Below are 19492 nucleotides of genomic sequence, written 5' to 3' on the forward strand. Positions count from 1 at the left end.
CGGCCAGAGGACGGCCCGTCTTTCCCTGGCCAGAGGTGTGGTCACCTGGCCACTGCCACTGGGAGGGAGAGGGGGACACGTGAACAGTCTGACCTGTTGGGGGTGAGGAGCCCCGGTCCAGGCAGGCAGTTAGCAGTGTCTGGGGCCAGCCCCGAGAGCTGCTTCCGAACCTCAGAGATGTCTACCCAGCAGCGGGTCAGGCTCTCTCCAATGAGACCCTGGGAAAGGAAGGGTGGAAAGTTACAAAGGGCCCGTTTGGGTAGAAAGGAACCCACATAATTGGGCTGTCTCGGGGAGAGAAAATCCCCTGTCACTGTGGATATTTGAGCAGAGACTGAGAAATCAGTGGGCAGGGAGGTTGCAGAGATTCTTCAGCCCCTGGACGGGTGCTCAGGCCAGATCATCCCCAGGGCCCTTCTGGCTCCAAAATTCTATAATTTTGCATTTCTTTGGGAGCTGGGAACATGTGCACGGGAGTCTGCGTGCCTGCAAATGTGGCCTTCGTAAGTGGTATCATGAAAATTCTCCCTACCAATGCTAATACAGAAAAGCTTATAAAATGCCTGGAGAGGGCTGGGCATGGTGGCTCATGCCTGTAATCCCAGCACTTTGGGAGGCTGAAGCAGGAGGATTACTTGAGGCCAGGAGTTCGAGACCAGCCTGGGCAACAGAGACCCTGTCTCAAAAAAAAAAAAAAAAAAAAAAAATTGCCTAGAGAGAAATTGAAAATTGGTGTAGCCATAAAAAGTATTAATTATGGTCATATAAGAAAATTGCTTAGATTCCATTTTTGCCTGATGTCCACCATAGGCAATGATGATTGTGTTGTGCACAACACCGAATCTGTGTGGCTTCAGGGATAACGTCTGCGTTGTCTTGATTCACCCTGCCGTGGGGTTTGTTTGCGCCTGAGCCTGACTCCCCACGTCCCTACGGGAACGAGTCTTCTGACTTACCCGAATGCCGCGGGCCTCCCTCTTGTGCCGGGTGGCTCTCAGTGCGGGGTTAGGGTGACCCAATCACAGAGCCCACATGTGAAAGGGAGGTTTCAGGCCATCTGGTCCCACCCCTCACTTTAGAGGGGAGCAAACAGGTGTTGGGAAGGGGATGATTGGCCGGAGTTCCCTGAGGGAGAACCCTGTGGATTGCAGGAAACCCCCCCGAGATGACCTGTGTGCAGGGTACCCTAAGGCCAGAGGGGTGTGATGAGCCCCCAGGCCCTCCCAGCACCTGGGGTCTGGCTGCTCACTGCACCCTGGCCTTTCGGGGTGGGAGGGTGTCAAGAGGCTTGGGATCTTCCCGAGCCCAGGGCCCTGCCAAACTGCCCAAGCACGAGGCTCTGGCAGTGGGTTCCCTGCCACCCCCCAGCATGTGCTAATACGAGGCATTTCCCTCTACGTCACCTTCGCTGGGGGGTGGCCCTCCGCTGTGTGAGCTTCGGCTCAGGCACTGTGGGCAGCAGAATTCTAGGAGGGGCCCCGAGAGCCCCCCCTCTGATGTACACATCTCTCCCCTTGACTGTGCACAGGACTGCGAATGTGATGGTGCCACCCCGAGATTGGGTTACCTTATATGGCAGAGGTGAAGGGGTTTCAGAGATGTAATCAAGGTCCTTTGTCAGGTGACTTTGAGTTGAGAGAAAGTGAGATTGTGCCTGGTGGGCCTGCCCTAATCAGGGGAGCACTTTAAAAGCGGGTCTAGAAGTCAGACGGAGCCTCTCGCTGGCGTGGAGAAAGTGAGCTGCCCTGTCTGTGGCACTGTGAGGGGTCATGTTGCCTCTAATAGCTGAGCGCAGCCCCAGCTGATGCCAGAGGGAACAGGGGCCCTCGGTCCTACAACCACAAGGAAGTGAATTCTGCCAACAACCATGTGTGCTCTGAAGAGGATCCCGACCTCCAGAAAGACCCCAGCCTGACTGACACCTTGGCTGCATCCTTATGGGACCCTGAGCAGTGGACCCAGATAACTACACAGGCACTGGCCCCTGTCTACCCAGAGGTCACCAAAGGTGCTGTGTTAGTTTTGCTCTAGGCTGTGGTGGGAGCCACTGTGAACATGGGATTCTTTTTTCTGAGCTCCAGAAGCCCCATCCTCTGCCCCCGCCGCAAGTCGCAGACTTTCTTAATGTGTTTTATTTCATATTTGTGAACCGAACCTTCTCTAGAAGCCCCTCTCTGATGGAAAATGGAGGGGATTTTAAACTTTAGTCCAACCCAGTAGACTTGCTCTGCTATAGTAACATAAAGGATCTTCAGGTAAAATGCTCCTTCTCCCAGACATCTTCTTGCTCCTCTGACACAGATGGGGTGGGGAGGATGGCCCGTGACTTTGTGGCAGTGTGGGGAGGGGACGTTTGGTCCTCAGATCCATGTGGGGCCCTCTGGCTTCCCAGGTCTCTGCTGGGAATGTCTCCCTGGACCGCCAGCCTCTGAAGTGCCACGGCCCTGCCCACAGCCACCTCCCGAGCCTGTCTCCATCCACTGTCCCTTGACTGGTCCCCGGGTCCTCTCTGCTCTTCTGTGCCATCCTTATCAGTCACTTCTGCAATCTTGCACATTGCGTGTCCCCCAAGGGGTGCCTGGGGTGCTGTCTCGCACTCTCGGGGTACCTGCCTGCCTCTCCTTGGTGCTGTGCTATTTTGGGACTGGCCTGAGGACATCTTCCAGGGCTTTCCAGCTTCCCCGAGGATGTATTCAGAAGAGTCCACACTGATCCCAGTGCCCGGGGCTCCTCAGATCTCTCTGGAATCCTTGAAATTTCCCATTCTTCCCCAATCCCCAGGCTAAGTGGGTGGCTTCCCTTCCTCTGCCCCTGACCCCTTCCAGGTCTGGACCCTCCCTCACAGGGTCTATGACAGTCACGGTTGGTGACTCTCCTTCTCCCGGCCGGGCCTGGCTGCCCAGCCTGTTGTCTGACTGCGGCACACGACTCCCATGCGGGGGGGTAAGAAGCTGGATTCTAACAGTTTTATCTCTTTGCATTCCTGCTATAAAATTGGCATTTGTATCTCCCTCCCATTCCGTGCCCCCTGACCCTGCAGGACGGTGGGTGCTTCAAGACCGGGTGGAGAAGACCCTCTGTGTTACATTCGTGTATTTCAAATTCGACCCTCCATCATGTGAGTGACGGGTGGAGCACGCCTCGTCCTTCCAGGCCCTGAGTTTCCAGTCTCGGGCAGGCAACAAAAAAGTTGTTCAGAAAGGGAGGAGGTTCTCGAGCCTCTAAAGCGGCGGGGCCCGGCCCGGCGTGCGGGCGGCATCGAGGGAGGCGGCTGCGTGAAGGAAGAGTTGCCGGTGCGGACGCAGCCGAGAAATGCTTGTCCTGCAGGGATGACGGAAGAGCAGGAGCCCAGGGCAGGTGTCCTCCCTGCAACATATGAGCCACCACTCCCACTACAGGGCTGGGGAAACTGAGGCAATGACTGAACTCGTTTCCAGCAGGGCTGCGGGATGGGACCCAAAGTAGAAATTAAGGTGAGCTGTGAGAACACAAACATGCTAGCTTCCTGCACGCTGATTTTGTGAACTGGCAGTCACAGCTGACAAACTGCCATCTTCCTCAGCCTCTGGCCAACCCTCACCCCCCAGCCATACTCAGATACTCTGAAAATCTTATCTGGAGGAGACTATTCCGTTACCACCAAGCCAGGGCATTCCAGGACGACAGAGTCGGGAAGAGCTTGGGAGGACCAGGAGGGGGTCCCCTTGCTTCTCTCCTGCGTCTGGACATCCTACCCCGCCCCTGGTGGCGTCAGGCCTAGGATGTGACTCCTGCACCTGGCTGACCCCGGCTGCCTCTGGGTCGGGATGCAGGGCCAGCAAGTTCTGCTGTTTGTGGACGGAATTAATTCATTTGACCGAAATACTTTCTTCTCTTCTAGACTGTTAGTTTTCAATCACAACAAAGATTCAACACAGCCCTGGGGAAGCAGCCAAGAAAAATGTTACATACCAAAGAAAGACCTTGCAACAAAACCTAAAAACCGGGCTGCAGCTGGACGCCAACAAACACAGGACAGGAATGTGACTTCCGGCTGGGTGCCCAGGTGCTCCCAGATCACCTGCTCTGTGGTCCAGCCTCCTGCCCTGCCCAGCCCCAGGTGACCACATGATTGTGGTGTACTTTGCTCCGAGCCTTTCCGGAAGGGAAGAGGCCTGACCTTGGGGCAGGGGGCAGGGCGGGCACCACCCAGGCGGAGGCTCCTGCATTTGACTTCCTCTCTGAGGCTCTGTTTGCTGCTGGAGCAGAGCCTGCTCCTGTCCCTCCAGGGCCACTGCCCCGCCCGCCTGTAGAGGGAAGCAGACCTTTCCCCAGGCAGAAGGGAGGAGGACGGGAGACAGGTAGGGGCCCTGCAGGACTGTGCAATGATGACAGGCTGTCAGGCTCCCTGGAAGTGACCAGGCCTGGGGACAGGTGAGTCACTGTTTAAACCTCTGTGCACTTTGCAGGGTGTTTGTGTGTGTTTGTGTGTGACTACCTGTGTGGCCCTGTGTTTGTGTCTGTGTCTGTGTGTTTGTGCGTGTGCCCGAGTGCCCGAGTCAAAGTTGCAAAGTGGGGACAGGGGCATTTGCTTTACTCAAGGCCAGAGGTGTCCTTGTCTGGGGCCCTGGTGGCTCAGTAGGTCAGGTTCTCGAAAGGAGACTCCTATTTTTAAGTTTTCCTTCGGGAAAATTTCAGTTAAAGGCCTCAAGTGAAAACTACTGGTAATGAAGAGAAGCCCTTCAAAGAATCCATCTCAAATGACACAAAAAATGTTCAGTTTTTACAGATTGATGATGTCTAGAGAGCTTGTCAGGTTTTTCCGTAATTCTCCCTCTTGAAATCTGCACCTTGTTTTTCCTCTGTGTCAAATGCCACATTGCTGTGAAAGCCACGCAGTGTCAGGGGTTGTCTTGGTGTCCTTCCTGAGCCGGGCAAGGGTGGCACCCACAGGGACACCTGAGCAGCAGACTCGTCACACCAGACCCTTCCCTGGAATGGCCTCTCCTCCTTGCTCCCCCCAGAAGAGACTAGTTTGAGGTTTGCTGTCCTTTGCCGTTTTTCTTGGGAGGGAGGGAGGTGTAAGAGATGAAAACCCCCAAATCAAGGTAAGCAGGGCAGCCCTCGTCATGCATGTGGCATTTCGAGAACATCTTCGCCTTGGAGAGACTCCTTCCTAATAACCCACCTTGGTTAGATTCTGGAGGCCAGGTCGGGGCCGTACGTTCAATCTTCTCTTTGGACAGAGGGCGAAACCTCTCCTTATTGAAAGCTTATGACACAGGGTCACACACAGAGTTATACGTGAAAATGGTCATCGCAGTCGTTTTATAACGGAGAAAAAATTCAAAACCAAGTAAAAATCTAGTACGAGGAAAATGGTTCAGCAAACTGGGATACTTGTAGCAATGTTGTGTTTGTTAAGCTTTTTTTTTGTTTTTTGAAGGTAGGGTATATAATTTTATGTTAAAAGTATGGGTTTGGTTTGTTTTTAAGAATCATAGAAGGAAAAAGACTACAAGAAAGTAGTCAAAAACCCATTTAGGATTGCAATCAGGGTTTGGGGTTATAAATAGTTTTTTTTACATACTGACAATTATATGTTTATATTTATAATAAAATATATTTTTTAAACAAAGAGATGTGTCACGGTCAGAGGACTGAGGTGCTGGTGTCTGGTGTCATTGCAATGGTGCATCCGTTCGCATTTCACCTAATTCTGACATGTTTTGGGCCGTCGGCTTCAATGACGTGAGGTGGTTTTATTAATCTGTGGGAATAAATAGCAAAGAGAACTGGGAAGGGCATCGTTAAACACTTGAGAACTCACCGCTGCGGGTGTGTTAGGACTTTCTCTCAGCGCCGATCAATGGGCTGTTTCCTCCTGAGCAGGTGCTGTAAGTACTTCTGTCAAGAAACAAGCCATCAGCCCCGGGGTGGCCTGGAAAGTTCCGAAACTCCATTCTTAAAAGTGGTTTCTCAGTTAGGACTCGCTACTGAGCCATTTCCGATGCGTTGCAGTGGCGGTTCCCCTGGGCAGGTGATTGTGACGCAGGAAGCATGTCCTGCCTCTCTCTGCAAGTGGCTGGAGTGACGCCAGCGCCCGTGAGTCCCGTGCAGAGGCTTTGATTCTGCGTCTCTGTCCAGGAAAAGCCGCCGGGCCTCCCTGTGAGCCGGGGTAACGCGACCCCAGAGGTGTCCCGCTCAGTTTCAGCAGGAGGCCGTGCAGCCGGCCTGGGCAGGCGCCTGTGGGTGTCCCCACCCTGCTCTCTCCGTGGAGGGGGCCTGTGCTCTGGTCTCGGTCAGCCACTGTCCCACAGCCTCACCTGAGCGCCGTGTGCAGGGTCAGCCACTGTCCCGCAGCCTCACCTGAGCACCGTGTGCAGGGTGGCCTCGGTGCATGTCACCTTCTCTTCTTGGCCACTCAAAGCTGCGCCTGTCTCAGCGGCTGGGGTCCTTCTCCCCCTTCCTGCCGATGCCCAGTCACTGCCGGACAAGTGCCCGGGTGTGACCGGCGGTAAAGCCCTGAGGTGGAAGCCTCTTGTCTGTCCCATTATGGCTTCTTGGCAAGCCACCCCCTCCTGCCTTCATGAGACGGTTATTGGGCACCCACTGTATGCTCAACGAATGCAGTCCCTGCTCCTGTTGGTGGTCACAGCCCCGGAGAAAGAGACGATATTAAGACAATTATATAAATTAAATCTCATTAGAGGTTTACTGCTCAGCGAGAGAGATAAGTCCTTAATATCAGAATTATTCCAATTAATGTAGAGTTAAAAACTGAGATAATTTCAGCCAGAAGAGGAAGAGGGAAGTGCAGGCTCCGTGACGGCAGGGACCTTTGCCTACTCCATTAACTACTGTTTGTGGAGGTTGACAGTCGGGGCCAGGGTTGGCGGCTGCGAGACCAGCTAGAAGCTGTTGCAGGAGAGAGATTTGCACCAACCTGAGTGGAGAGAAGTGAGGAGACCCAGAGGGGCTTTAAATCCCCCCTTTGCCAGACAGTGAAGTGGATGGACAAACCCCGGCAGTATCTGGACTTGGGGACAGCACCCTTCTGCTATCTTTCTTGGTGCTTCCTTTGGAATCCTGGACTCTGGTGTGCACTTTGGCTTGCGGGGTCGAACCGTGGGGCTGTACGTTTCATTCCTGGAGGGCTGGCTGCCTTTTCAAGGTGCATTCCCACGTGTCCATGTTGTTTATTTTATTAACACTTTTAGCTTTAATTTTCTGCTAGTGGGTCGGACTCTGGGGAAGGAATTGCTCTGGGCTTTGTGCTGGCGAGCGGGGCGCTAGGGAGCAGAAGGGGCTTGTGAGAACACTGGCTGGCAGCTGTGGGCCTGTGGGCTGCAGACGTGCAGGGCGGCCGGGCAGGGCAGGGCAGGGCTGGGCGCTGAGAACCTGTCCCCAGCTAACACAGCCAGATTCTCAGCTGGCCCCTGCTCCCACCCCAGCCACTCTCATTGTGACTTAGGCCCTGTCCTAGTCCATTTGGTGCTGCTGTAAGAGATACTCGAGACTGAGTAATTTTTAGAGAACAGAGATTTATTCCTTATAGTTCTGGAGGCTGTGAAGCCCAAGGCCAGGGGTCTGCATCTGGCGAGGGCCTTCTGGCTGCATCTGCCATGGTGGAAGGGGGAGGGCAGGAGAGAAAGACAGAACCCGCAGCCTCAAGTCCACTCTGATCAGCATTAATCATGACCTTGACAGTCCCCTTAGGCTGCACCTCCAAACCCTGTGGCATTGGGGATTAAGTTTCCAACACCTGCTTTGTAGGGGACACATTCGAGCCACAGCAGGCCCCAAGAAGTTGTCCTCAGTTGAGGCAAATATTTCAAAACACAGGTGCTGGGTCATGTGCGCTTCCTCTGTGCTGACCTTATTCGTTCATCCCTTCCTTGGGTATTTATTGAGTGCCTACTACGTGCCAGGCACTGTTCCCAGCCCTGAAGAGGTTAGACAAAGTCCTGGCAGTGGTTGGCAGCCTTGGTTGAATACTGGGGAGGTTTTTTCTTTGTTAAAAAAAAAAGGCTGGGGCCGGGCGCGGTGGCTCATGCCTGTAATCCTAGCCCTCTGGGAGGCCGAGGCGGGTGGATCGCTCGAGGTCAGGAGTTCGAGACCAGCCTGAGCAAGAGTGAGACCCCGTCTCTACTAAAAATAGAAATAAATTATCTGGCCAACTAAAAATATACATATAAAAAATTAGCTGGGCATGGTGGCACATGCATGTAGTCCCAGCTACTCGGGAGGCTGAGGCAGGAGGATCGCTTGAGCCCAGGAGTTTGAGGTTGCTGTGAGCTAGGCTGATGCCACGGCACTCACTCTAGCCCAGGCAGCAGAGCGAGACTCTGTCTCAAAAAAAAAAAGGCTGGAAAACTTGAAACAATTTTATTTTTCTAATCCTTCTCTGAAGCTGGCATAACACGGGGTAGTGAAACTTGAGTGTACTCCCGTTTAAGATGGGGTTCCCGGCATGTTTTCAACAACCATGGCGAACCCCTTTTCCCCACTGGGGAGAAGCACCCTGGGCCATCTCTTCCAGACTCCAGCCCTCTCCAGTGTGGCTAGAGCAGTCTTGCTGGCATTTAGGACTCAGTCCTGTCTGTGCTGAGACTTTGATTCCAAACTCGATTCTCCCCCGTCATCCCCTCGGGGCACCCGACAGGCCGCGGCCATGGCTGCTCATTGGGGCCGGGAGGGAACGTGGGCTGCTCCCAATTCTCTTCTTCCTTTTCCAAATTCCTCCCCATCCTCCTTGCCTCCCGCTAGCCCGCTGTGGCGAGGGAGGGAGACGAGACCTGTTCACAGGACGAGCTGCCCCTTGATGGGTTTGGACACTGATTAGGGGCAGTTTCTCTTCCTGGAAGTTATCCAGGTAAAAAAGAAAGAGAAAGTGATGACCTTAGAGTGTCACCACTTGCAGCTCCCTAGGGAAGTAGCTGGTCCTGGCAATGGCCCTCAGTGACCACTAACCTTACAAGAAGACAGCTGGACATGACTTCCGTCCGAGGGAAGTGTGCGCCACGCTCTTGAAGCACTCTTGCCAAGAAAAGCCATATCTGATCTGGCTTCTGTTCTGAGCCACCAAGCTGTGGAAAATACGGGGTCCACAGGAACATACTCAGTGACAACACAGGGATGCAATCAGGATAATCCATGCCGGGAAACTGCAAGACAACCTGATTCCTTCAGCAAGTCCACCGCAAAGAAAAAGGGAATATACGTGTCTGTCCTGACATGTGCAGATGATGGGATGTCTGGGCTTGGCTTTGCACCACCCTGATGTGGGGAGGTCCAGGGATGTGGGTGACACGGTGTGGCCAGAGCTGCTTACTGGGGAAGTGGGTGGTGGTTCATGGGCCCAGCAGACCGTTCTGTCTAGCGTGGTGTGTGCACAGAACTTTCCATGATAAACACATATGCAGAGTTCAGCCGTGTGCACTTTGAGGACAGGGCTGGTTTTTCTCCAGGGCACAGCTCTGCGGCTTCGGGGGCCTTAGACACCATGCGAGGAACTAGAATGTTTTGACCTCATTGAAACACCAACTTTAACCTATGAATGAACAACCGAGAGATGCTCAAATACTTTTCGCCTCTCAGATATTTCGGATAGTTTCTGGAATAAGTGACAGGTTTGTAAAAAGAAGTGATGGAATGAGGACAGTAAGCTGTGAGACCCCCCCCCACACAGTCGTTGCTTTTCAGGGTCTGCAGTGGCTTGTGCCAGACACTTTCCAAGCGTAGCTACTTTTGTTCCTCACGACAGACCTATACAAGAGATCCTGTGCACCCCACTTTCAGAAAGGGAGCTGGGGCGCGGGGTGCACAGTGGAGCAGGGCTGCCAACGCAGGTGGCCTGTGACTGGGGAGCCCTGTTCCAGGCCGTCTGCATCGACCAGGGAAGCAGCCGCGGGGAGGGAGCTCCCTGAGACCGTTTGGCCTCAGTCCACCTGCCTCAGACTGTGCGGTTCTTCGCAGGGCATGGAGCAGGCGTGCGGGAGTCCCCGGCCCAGGGCGGGCCCTGGCCAGCCCCGCGTGTTCAAGCTGGTGCTGCTGGGCAGCGGCTCCGTGGGCAAGTCCAGCCTGGCCCTCCGGTACGTGAAGAACGACTTCAAGAGCATCCTGCCCACCGTGGGATGTAAGTGAAGGGGCAGAGGCCAGGGTGGCTGGCCCATGGATGGGGACGAGGCCTGTCTTGGAGTCCCCATACTGTCCTGGGGTGTCAGGCTGTGTGCGCCCAGCACGTGTGGGGTGGGGGACAGGGTCCGTCAAGGGCAGGCACACATGCAGAGTCCAGAAGGACATGTAAACCCCTGGCTTCCCGTCAGCCCAGCCAGGGTCTGCAGGGGTGGAGATTCAGGGTCAGGGTCTCTGGCTCCGGAGGGTTGGGTGTGTGGGGGGTTGTGCAGTTGGGGGACCCAGAAGAAGCCCCCCCCAGGCTCTGGCCACTGCCCTGCCCGGGTCGTCCTCCTGCTAACGCTGCTCCCTTGGCTCATTTGCCTAAAGAGCGTCTCCCTTTCTGCCTGGACTTGGTTTACTGGCCCGGCCTGGGTGGGTTGGGGGATTGTGGTGGGGGGGTAGCAGGGAGGGAAGACCCTCTCACTGTGCTTCTTACAGAGGCTGACACGTCACAATTCTCAGACGTAAATGTCTTTGGAGCATCTGTGGGCTGTGGGCACCCTTGGAATCCTGCTGTGGGTACATCCCACCCGGGGGGTGGGCACTCAGGGTCCCACCTGAAGCAGGGACACCCAACGTGCTCTGTGTCCTCCCCGAGACGCCACATGCAGAATCAGAGCCTTGGTTTCCAGTTCGGACTCTGCCACGGATAAGCTGTCTCATTCCTTCTCTCACTCACTCAACAAGCGGCTGTCGAGCGTGGACTGTGTCCCCGGGCTGTGTCTCAGGTGCTGCGGAGTCTGTAACCAGCAAACAGGACACCACACACAGAAACGCAACTGCAAACTGTGGCATGTGGCATTAGCTATTTGGGAGCCCTTCCGTCTTCTCAGGGGGCTGTGGCTCCTGGAGGGTCTCCGAGGGACACAGAGGCCAGACCCCCAGCGCTAGTGGGGAGAAAGGCCCCACAGAATGACGGGTGGGGGCTGTCTCCGGAAGGAGCCCTGGGAGAGCTAGTCAGGGCTGGCTTGGGCTGGGCAGTGGGCCTGTGTCCCTGGGCTGCAAACACCTTCTTAGTGACATCTTTTGGAAGGATGGTGACACCTAGTGCTTGTGTGTGCATTTGCCAATGTGGGGCTGTACGCAGGAAAGGGAAGGTGACATACCAGTGTCCCCCGAGCCACGGGCGGGAACCTCGTCCTAAGCGAAGCTCCTCCGGGCCCCGCTGTTTCAGGCGCCTTCTTCACAAAGGTGGTGGAGTTGGGAGCCTCGTCTCTGAAGTTCGAGATCTGGGACACGGCTGGCCAGGAGAAGTACCACAGCGTCTGCCACCTCTACTTCCGGGGCGCCAATGCTGCACTGCTGGTGTACGACGTCACCAAGAAGGTGGGGCTCACCACGCGGCGCGTCTTCACCCTGCTTGTTGAGGTGGCTGCCCCCTGTTTCTCAGGGCCGGGCAAGGCTCCTCTGATGGAATCATGGCCAGAGCTAGTGCTTTATAGCGTAATCACAGCAAAGAATAGGGACCACATTAGTGAGCATTGGTCACCTCCTCCAGGAAGCCCTCCTGCCAACCCCTTCTCTTCCTCCTCTGCGGCTGGGTTCTGCTCCTCCAAGGTCCTCCAGAACAGCCCGAACACGCCACTGCCGTCCACCCCCAGTAGTCCCTGAGCGCTGCTGAGCTGGGCTGTGTCTGCCCGTGTCTGTAATGCTCCTCTGCTGCCGAGTGCGTCACCCAGGCAGACACTAAATACCAGTGAGCAGACACGTCAGGTGTGACAGGGGAACTGAGATGCTGGAGGAGCAGGGACTGGCCGTGCTGGGGCGGAGCCGGGCGTTGGCAGTGGGCGGTGAGCAGGGAGGGAGGAGTGTCCTAGCTGAGGCGTGTGGTGGGGTCTAGGGAGGCCGGGGGGTGACAAGAGGGGCTGCAGGAGCAGTGGCGTCTGCGGGGTGGAGAGGGCTGTGCCGGGCCTAGGGCAGGAGCCCCATTACCTGGTCTGCAGGGCCACCGCAGTGAGGGTCAGGATTTGGGGTGGTGGCTGCTCCCCAAAACTCTGACACAAAATGACCCATTGAGGACATCTGGGGAGGAGGCCTCGGGAGCTGGGGCCTGAGACCGAACACCCCGTGGCCGCCAGTCCCCTGGGCCAGTTGCGGGAAGGAGCTGAGGTGTGTCCCTGCAGTTTGCTGTCTGGCCACGCAGGTCACCCAGGGCAGGAGCAGACCTGGCCACCCTCTCCGCAGGGCGGAGCAGCCCGGCAGGTCCGCCCACGGCCAGCTGGATCCCGAGACATTTCACACAACGGGACCAGCAACGCCTGCCTGCTACGCCCGTGTGGCTGATGAGGACCACCTGGAAGTTGCAGCCGACATGAGCGTTTTTCTCTTTCCTAGGATTCCTTCCACCAGGCCCAGCAGTGGCTGAGGGACCTGGAGGAGGAGTTCCGCCCCGGAGAGGTCGTGGTGATGCTGGTCGGCAACAAGACAGACCTCAGCGAGGAGCGGGAGGTCACGTTCGAGGTAGTGCTGTGGCACCTCTGTGGCACCCATGGGAGGAGAGGGGCTGTCCACCTCGGTGTCCAGACCTTGGACACCCGCACCCCCACACCTGCACACCTGCACACCTGCACACCCACACACTCACACCTGCACACCCACACACTCACACATCCACACCTGCACACACACACCTGCACACCCACACACTCACACATCCACACCTGCACACACACACCTGCACACCCACACACTCACACACTCACACATCCACACCTGCACACACACACCTGCACACCCACACACTCACACATCCACACCTGCACACCTGCACACTCGCACATCCACACCTGTATACCCACACCTGCACACCCACACACTCACACACTCACACATCCACACCTGCACACCTGCACACCTGCACACCCACACACTCACACCTGCACACCCACACACTCACACACTCACACATCCACACCTGTACACACACACCTGCACACCCACACACTCACACATCCACACCTGCACACCTGCACACCCTCACATTGGCATGCACACTCACGAACACACGTGCATGCACACGTGGGCCCCCCCCCACATTTACACACACACGCAAGCACACACATTCTCTCTCTCTCTCTCTCTCTCTCTCTCTCTCTCACACACACACACACACACACACACACACACACACACACACACACTTTCCACCTTAGTTTCCCATTTGGCCAGTGATTTCTGGTCTCTCCTGGAAAGCTCAGAGCTAGGGAAAGTGACGGTTCACGTTTGGGGAAAGCCGGGAGCCCCACCCAGGCCCTCCTGAGAGCTGGGGGGTCCGCTGGCGTCCTGCACAGGGAATGCGGCCCTCACCACCTGTCCCAGGCCACCCACGCCAGGCCTGGCCCTCCCAGCCTGCCCCGTGGGAGCGAAGTCACATTCCCTTTCAGGTGGCCCAGTTCTTCGGCAGGTCTCCCTTCCCACTCGGGGAGCAGCGGGCTCCGTGCAGTGCACACCCTCCCTCACCCGAGTGCGTCACCCCTCCTTCCCGGGGGCAGCAGCCGCCCGGGGGATGCTGTCTGTCTCCCATGGCGGCTCCCTACTCTGTTTAGGGGAGGACCGTGTAGGAAGCTGCAGACAAGGAGCTGGTGGGGAGACTCACGCACACACCAGAGGCCGCCCAAGGAAGGGCTGATTCAGGGCTCAGCTGGGGGCACCTCCAAAAGAGAGAGGCCCTGGCCTCCTTGAAGGCCATAGAGAGACAGAGAAGTGGCATGAGGATTGCGGAGACTGGGGGAGGGCAAGGGACAAAGGGAGACAGTGTCAGTCGGAGCCCTTGGAGGGGGCGCCCATGTTGGAACCCTCGTGGCAGGTGGCAGTGGGGCAGATGCGGGTGGCCTTGGGGCTGCGCCCGCTCAGGGCGGCCAGACGGGCAGACGCAGAAGCGCGGGCGTGGAAGGCACTGGCTGAGCAGCCCAGTGGGGACGAAAGCAGGACTGGTGACAGCTCTGTGGGCCCACGACAGGGGAGGAGTGGCCCCCGGCAGAGGGTGGGAGCCTGCGCTGTGCCCTCGGGGTCCGCCACGAGCTGCTCTTCCTTGGGAGAGGCCCACATGGGGAGGCCACTGCTTCTTAGCCACCCTGACTCCTGGGCCTGGATGTCACCTTCCCGTGAACGCTTCTATCCCTCCTGGTCACGCGGTGCAAGCTGCTGCTTCCTGTTCCTCCACATGGGCCCGACCGTCGTCAGAACGTGCAGGCTTCTCGGAGGAAGGGCCCAGCTGGGCTCGGACAGGACCCCCCGCCGCCTCCTCGTGCCGCCTTGGCTCTCGGGTGGTGTCTTTGCCCGAGTCAGAGCCCATGGGGGCCAGAGCCATGGGGGGAGGGGGCCACGAGATGGACACTCGCCTTTCCAGGCTCTGCTGGGACAGGACGGTTCCTCGTGAGTCCTGCCCCAGGAAGAACCTGTTCCAGGGAGCCACTGTCTCCCCTCTGTCCCCTGCCTCGGTCCTGGGCTGGCTTCTCCGGGGGGCCAAGAGACAGCGTAAACAACAAGTGTGGAGGAACTGGGTCTGCACGGCTGCAAGCGTTCCTCGGGGCTCAATGTCAACCAGGTGTTCTTCGGAAACTCTCTTCTTACTAAAGACGTTGGATTTTTGTGGCTGTTTCCCTCAGGAAGGGAAGGAGTTTGCTGAGCGCGAAAGGTTGCTGTTTATGGAAACCTCGGCCAAACTGAACCACCAGGTGTCTGAGGTCTTCAGCGCCGTAGGTGAGTGACAGCCCCAGGCCAGACAAGGGGGCAGGTGCTCTGCACCACACCTGGCTCCCTGGGTCTCCTTTGCTGGTGCCCAGGACCCTGGAGAACGTCTCCAGGGCCTGGAAGGCGACCAGGAGGGGTGAGGGGGCCCTGGTTCTACGGCTCTGGGCAAAGGTCAGGAGGGGGGTCCCGGACTGCCCTGGCCTGCAGGGGGACTCCCCTCCCCACCCAGCCCCTCCGTCTGCTTCCACAGCCCGAGAGCTCTTGCAGAGAGACGACAGGGAGGGCCAGGCTCCGTGCAGGGACCCAGCTGTGGTTCTGAACGAGGGGCCCACGAGGCAGGCCAGATGCTGTGCCCACTAGAAGCAGCCACTCCAGGGGGCTCATCGGGAGGACACCCCCAGCCCACGCCAAGTCTTCAGGGTGGGCCCCTGCCAGCTCCGAGAAGATTCTGATTCACCGTTGACACTGGATCATTCCTGAGCCCTAGAGGGTCCTGAAAGTTGGCATCCTTTACAATAACCACTTCCCAAAGCCAGTGGGAATCGTCCGGGCAGGATCCAGGGTCAAGTGGCTCCCAGAAGAGTGTCGGCCCAGACACCACCTGATTCCGGAAGCCTGTGCCTGTGCCATCTGGACTGTCATACTCTCAGCCGCTTCGCCCTGGGACACAGAGGAATTAAACCGGGCGGAGAGGAAGCAATGATCAGAAAGATATTTCGATCACCGTGATGGTCGACAGACACCTTGGACCTGGCTTGGGCAGCGTACTGGCCCCGTGGCCGGGCCCACCTGCTTCTGGGAGGCGGGAGAGGCAGGAGCAGCCCAGATGGCAGAGTGGGAGGCCCAGGGCATCTGCATCTCGGGACGGGCAGCTGGGGGTGGGGGACACAGTCCCCTCCCACTCTCTCCTCCTGGCTGCAAATTTGAGAAAGCTAAGTTTCTGTCCAGTGGGTGTGAAGATTCTGAGACTTTTAGCCTGAGATGCAAGTTGTACCTCGTATGCCTTTTTTTCCTCTAACAATTAAACTGCTTTCAACAATCTAACTTTTGGTGAGTTTTTGAGGACAAGGTAGGGCACAGAGCCTGAGTGCTGCTGTTATTGCAGGTGTCTCTGCACGTTTTCTGGGACCTGGTGGCTGGTGTCACTGTAGTGTCACTGCACGTATTCTAGGAGGGCTCGTGTTAGTAAACAAGAAGGTGGCCCATGATGGGCACGGCCATCTACCTGGATGGGACCTGTTCCCAGATGGTGACACATCTTATCCCCATCGTGACTGCCTGCCTTTACAGAGAAACCTAGATCCCTGTTCTGGGGTCTAACCCCCCCCCGACGTTTTTCCACCTGCCGCGGCAAGGTGAAGGTGGTTCAAAGGTGGCCATTTCTTGGAAGGTGATGTTGGTTTTCGTCCTTGCCCTTGACTATAATAAGCAGGTTTGTACACGGTAAGACGTTGTTACCACCCGAAAAGGTGGCTGCCCCGTGTCGACCGTGAGGGTGAACACAGGAGAAATGAAGTGTCCCCCCCATTCGCTGGTCTTCTCATCCCCGAGGGGCCCCGCCTGCCCCTCCCGGCCTGCCCCCGCTTGCTTGCGTGGAGACCACCTGCCCAGCCGCCAGGCTCCGGCTCCGGGGGGCTCAGCGGGCTGGGATGCACCGCGGCGAGTCCACTCAGGGCTGTGTGCTGGCACAAGGCCGCTGCGCCCTCCAGGAGCCTCTCCCCTCCACGGGGCCCGGGGAGGGTGCAGCTCCGCCGGGCTGGCTGGGGTTCTCGGCATCCCAAGCACAGTGGCAACGGTTCCTTTCTAATGAGCCCTCCCGGCACTGTTGTCCCGACTGGAGGTGCCACCTGTGCCTACGGGGCCCCTGGGGGCCTGGCTCCTGCTCTGGGGAGGCGGAAACAGCTCAGGGGTCCCTCAGAGTCAGACGAGAAACTTCTCGAGTGACCTTAACTACATGAGTGCAGACCAGGTTTCCAGAAGGCTCTTTATTGCCGTGGCCTTTGAGGAAAGCCAAGCGTGAATACAGAAAATAATGGCTTCTGAGAGGGCCTGTTTCCTTGGTTTCCACTACGGCTGTTTGCTCCTTAGACAGTGTCCCAGGTGAAACCCGACGCCTCATCCTCATCGCTGTGCACTGCGGTTTCCAGCTGCGGCACAGCGGGACCGTTTCTCGTGGCGATTCCCTTGCAGATGAGGGACATGAGGGGTGAGTCCCTGCTGTGCTGGGCTGTGTCCTCCTGCCCCGTGCCCCACAGCGGGACCGAGCAGGGCTGGGGACCCTGGGGACCCCTGTGCCTGGCAGGCGGGTCCCACCCTGGGGCGGCGGGGGCCGAGGCGGCCCGTGTCCACGAGGTGGCGCTCCAGCACTGGCGAGGCGAACCCGCTGCTGTCCCGCCGAGCTCTGCACGCAGGGTGGGCGGTGGCCGCAGGAAACAGCAAGTGCGGGACCCGCAGATCTGTGGGACGCTGGTGTGCCTGATCACCTGTTTGCCCCCGTCTTTCACGCTCGTGTCACATGCTGGAGTTTATTACTACAATGCATCCTTCGGCTTTTCCCATCAGGAATTCTTTCACAGCCTCCCTGAGACTGGGTGGCTCTGCTGGACCTGGAGCCCTGGGGCGTCCCATGGGCTTGTGACTCCCCTTTCCCTCTGCCCCACCCCGGGCAGGCGGGGCCCAGCCCTGCGCCGGAATCCTGCACCCGGCCCCTGCCCCCCACACTTGTATCCCACGTGGAGCTTCTGACCACATCCACCTGCTTGGGGATTTCTAAACCCTCCCACATGGACCTGGTGTTTAAGCAGGGGCAGCTGAGACAAGGGCAGGTTCCCAGCGCCTCCTACAGTGTCTGGCACACGCCAGGCACTCAGCACGTGTGTGTCCAGCAAAGGGACAGCAGCCGTGGTTCCCCAGAGACCTAAAGAACTGGCAGGCTTTCCCAGTAGCAGCCTCCCCACGACTGACCCACGCGTGGGGGGCCCTGTGCCGGTGCTGCACCACCTCACCCCGTCCCACCCGGAGTGGGGTGGCAGGTGGGGCAACAGGCAGGAGGGCCCCAGCTCTGCGAGCACACGGGATGGAGACCGGGGCTGGCAGACACTCCTGTCACTGATGCTTCGGGGTACACGGCTCCAGCCCTGCTTAGCCCGAGTTCGGACCTGGCTTCTCTCGTGAGCTGCTGTTCGTGCGCGTGTGGGGAGTGGAGGTGTGGAGAGGTTTGCAGGTGACCCGTAGGAGCTCACTCCCCCTGGTGAGGGGCCAGGGCAAGAGGGGCCCCCGAGCCTGCGGAGGCACAGCCGCCCTGACTCGGTCCTGTGTGGGTGGTCTGGGCCAGGGGCAGCTGGGGTCTGGGTGTTGCCACCGGGCCCTCCTGAGTGTGGATGAACAGGAGGCCGGGGGCAGGGCGGGCTCCTGAGATCCATTTGCAAGCAGGGTCCGCAGAGCCCAGGCACGGCTTCGGGTTGGAGGTACAGGTGAAGCCTGTTACCCCACGCTGCAGTGCGGGTGGGCCTCGGGGAAGGGCTTTGCACTCACCAAGCTCCCACCCGCTGCCGGTGGTGTGCGGGGGCCGTGCCTACCGAGCTCAGGACCGGGGTAAGTGTGGCTGTGCCGTGGGGTGCAGATGTGGAAACTGAGGCTCAGAGATGCCAAGGGATGAGCTCAATGGCCCAGCTCGTGTGGGTGTGCCCCCTGACGCCAAGGCAAGTTTCCTCTGAGGCAGGACATAGAGACACCCTCGTGTGATTTGGGAGGGACACAGTGTGGGGTGGAAGCAACGCAGGCTCCAGTGTCCCTGCCGTGGACTAGAAACAAACGAGCCAGGAGTCTTTGTCCGTGAACACGAAGGGAGGCAAAGCGGAGAAGGGGACCCGAGGGTGCCTGGGGTGGGGGTGGGGGTGGGGTGCAGAGGCAGAGCCCAGAGGGCTTTCAGGGCAGCGAAGCCCCTCTGTCTGGCACTGTGAGGGTGGAGACACGTCCCTGCACGTTGTTCCGACCCACAGGATGTGCAGCAGTGAGTGAGCCCCAGTGCACACTGCCAGCTGGGGCGTATGGAGTGGCAAGGTAGGTTCATCAACCGTGACAAACGTACCCTCTGCTGGGGATGTTGATACCGGGGGAGGCAGTGTGCATGTGGGGACGGGGTACCCGCGAAATCTCTGCTCCTTCTGCCCAGTCTTGCTGTGAACCTAACACTGCTATGAAAAATGAAGTCTTTAAACAAAGTATTGGGGCTGAGAGAGAGACTGGGCTCAGGCTGCGGTCTGTGCTGCCCTCCTCTGGGGATGGTGTCCCACGCAGCGTGGTGCATGGCAGCCCCTGGCCTGGTGCAGTGCACAGCCTGGGCAGCCATTCAGGGTGGGCTAGGTATGGGTATGGGCTATGGGCTGCAAGTGACCAAGGAGAGTCCCAGCTCCCCTACTGAGTGCCGGGGGCCCTCGGGCAAGTCACAGAGCCTCCTCTTTCCTAAGAGGCTGCTGGGCCCTGAGTTTCTTTGTAGGCTAACAGCCCAGAAGAAAAAACACCTTCCGAATCATCAGCACAATTGCAGATGTGCAGCTAAACATAGCCGTACTTTTATTAGGAGAAGAGGGGAGGGTGGGGCGGGGAAGGCTCCAGAGTGATTTTCTTGACGAGCTGGCTG

The 19492-nt window shown here is 57.9% G+C and overlaps 1 protein-coding gene across 1 annotated transcript; it reads left to right on the plus strand.

The window, feature by feature from the left end:
- The first annotated feature begins 4133 nt into the window (after positions 1–4133).
- On the plus strand, positions 4134–15894 carry RAB17 (RAB17, member RAS oncogene family). The gene is made up of 6 exons (XM_045558692.1): positions 4134–4413; positions 9958–10117; positions 11333–11484; positions 12493–12618; positions 14766–14859; positions 15101–15894. The coding sequence occupies exons 2-6, from the start codon at positions 9961–9963 to the stop codon at positions 15208–15210; spliced, it is 639 nt and encodes a 212-aa protein (XP_045414648.1). The 5' UTR covers positions 4134–4413; positions 9958–9960; the 3' UTR covers positions 15211–15894.
- Positions 15895–19492: the final 3598 nt, after the last annotated feature.

Source organism: Lemur catta, chromosome 8 (assembly GCF_020740605.2).
Source record: "Lemur catta isolate mLemCat1 chromosome 8, mLemCat1.pri, whole genome shotgun sequence".
NCBI classification, from domain to species: Eukaryota; Metazoa; Chordata; class Mammalia; order Primates; family Lemuridae; genus Lemur; species Lemur catta.

Coding starts and splice junctions, on each gene's coding strand:
- RAB17 (XM_045558692.1), top strand. CDS start 9,961: ATGGAGCAGGCGTGCGGGAGTCCCCGGCCCAGGGCGGGCCCTGGCCAG. Junction 12,619..14,765: donor AGCGGGAGGTCACGTTCGAG/GTAGTGCTGTGG, acceptor TGTTTCCCTCAG/GAAGGGAAGGAGTTTGCTGA. Junction 14,860..15,100: donor TGAGGTCTTCAGCGCCGTAG/GTGAGTGACAGC, acceptor CTGCTTCCACAG/CCCGAGAGCTCTTGCAGAGA.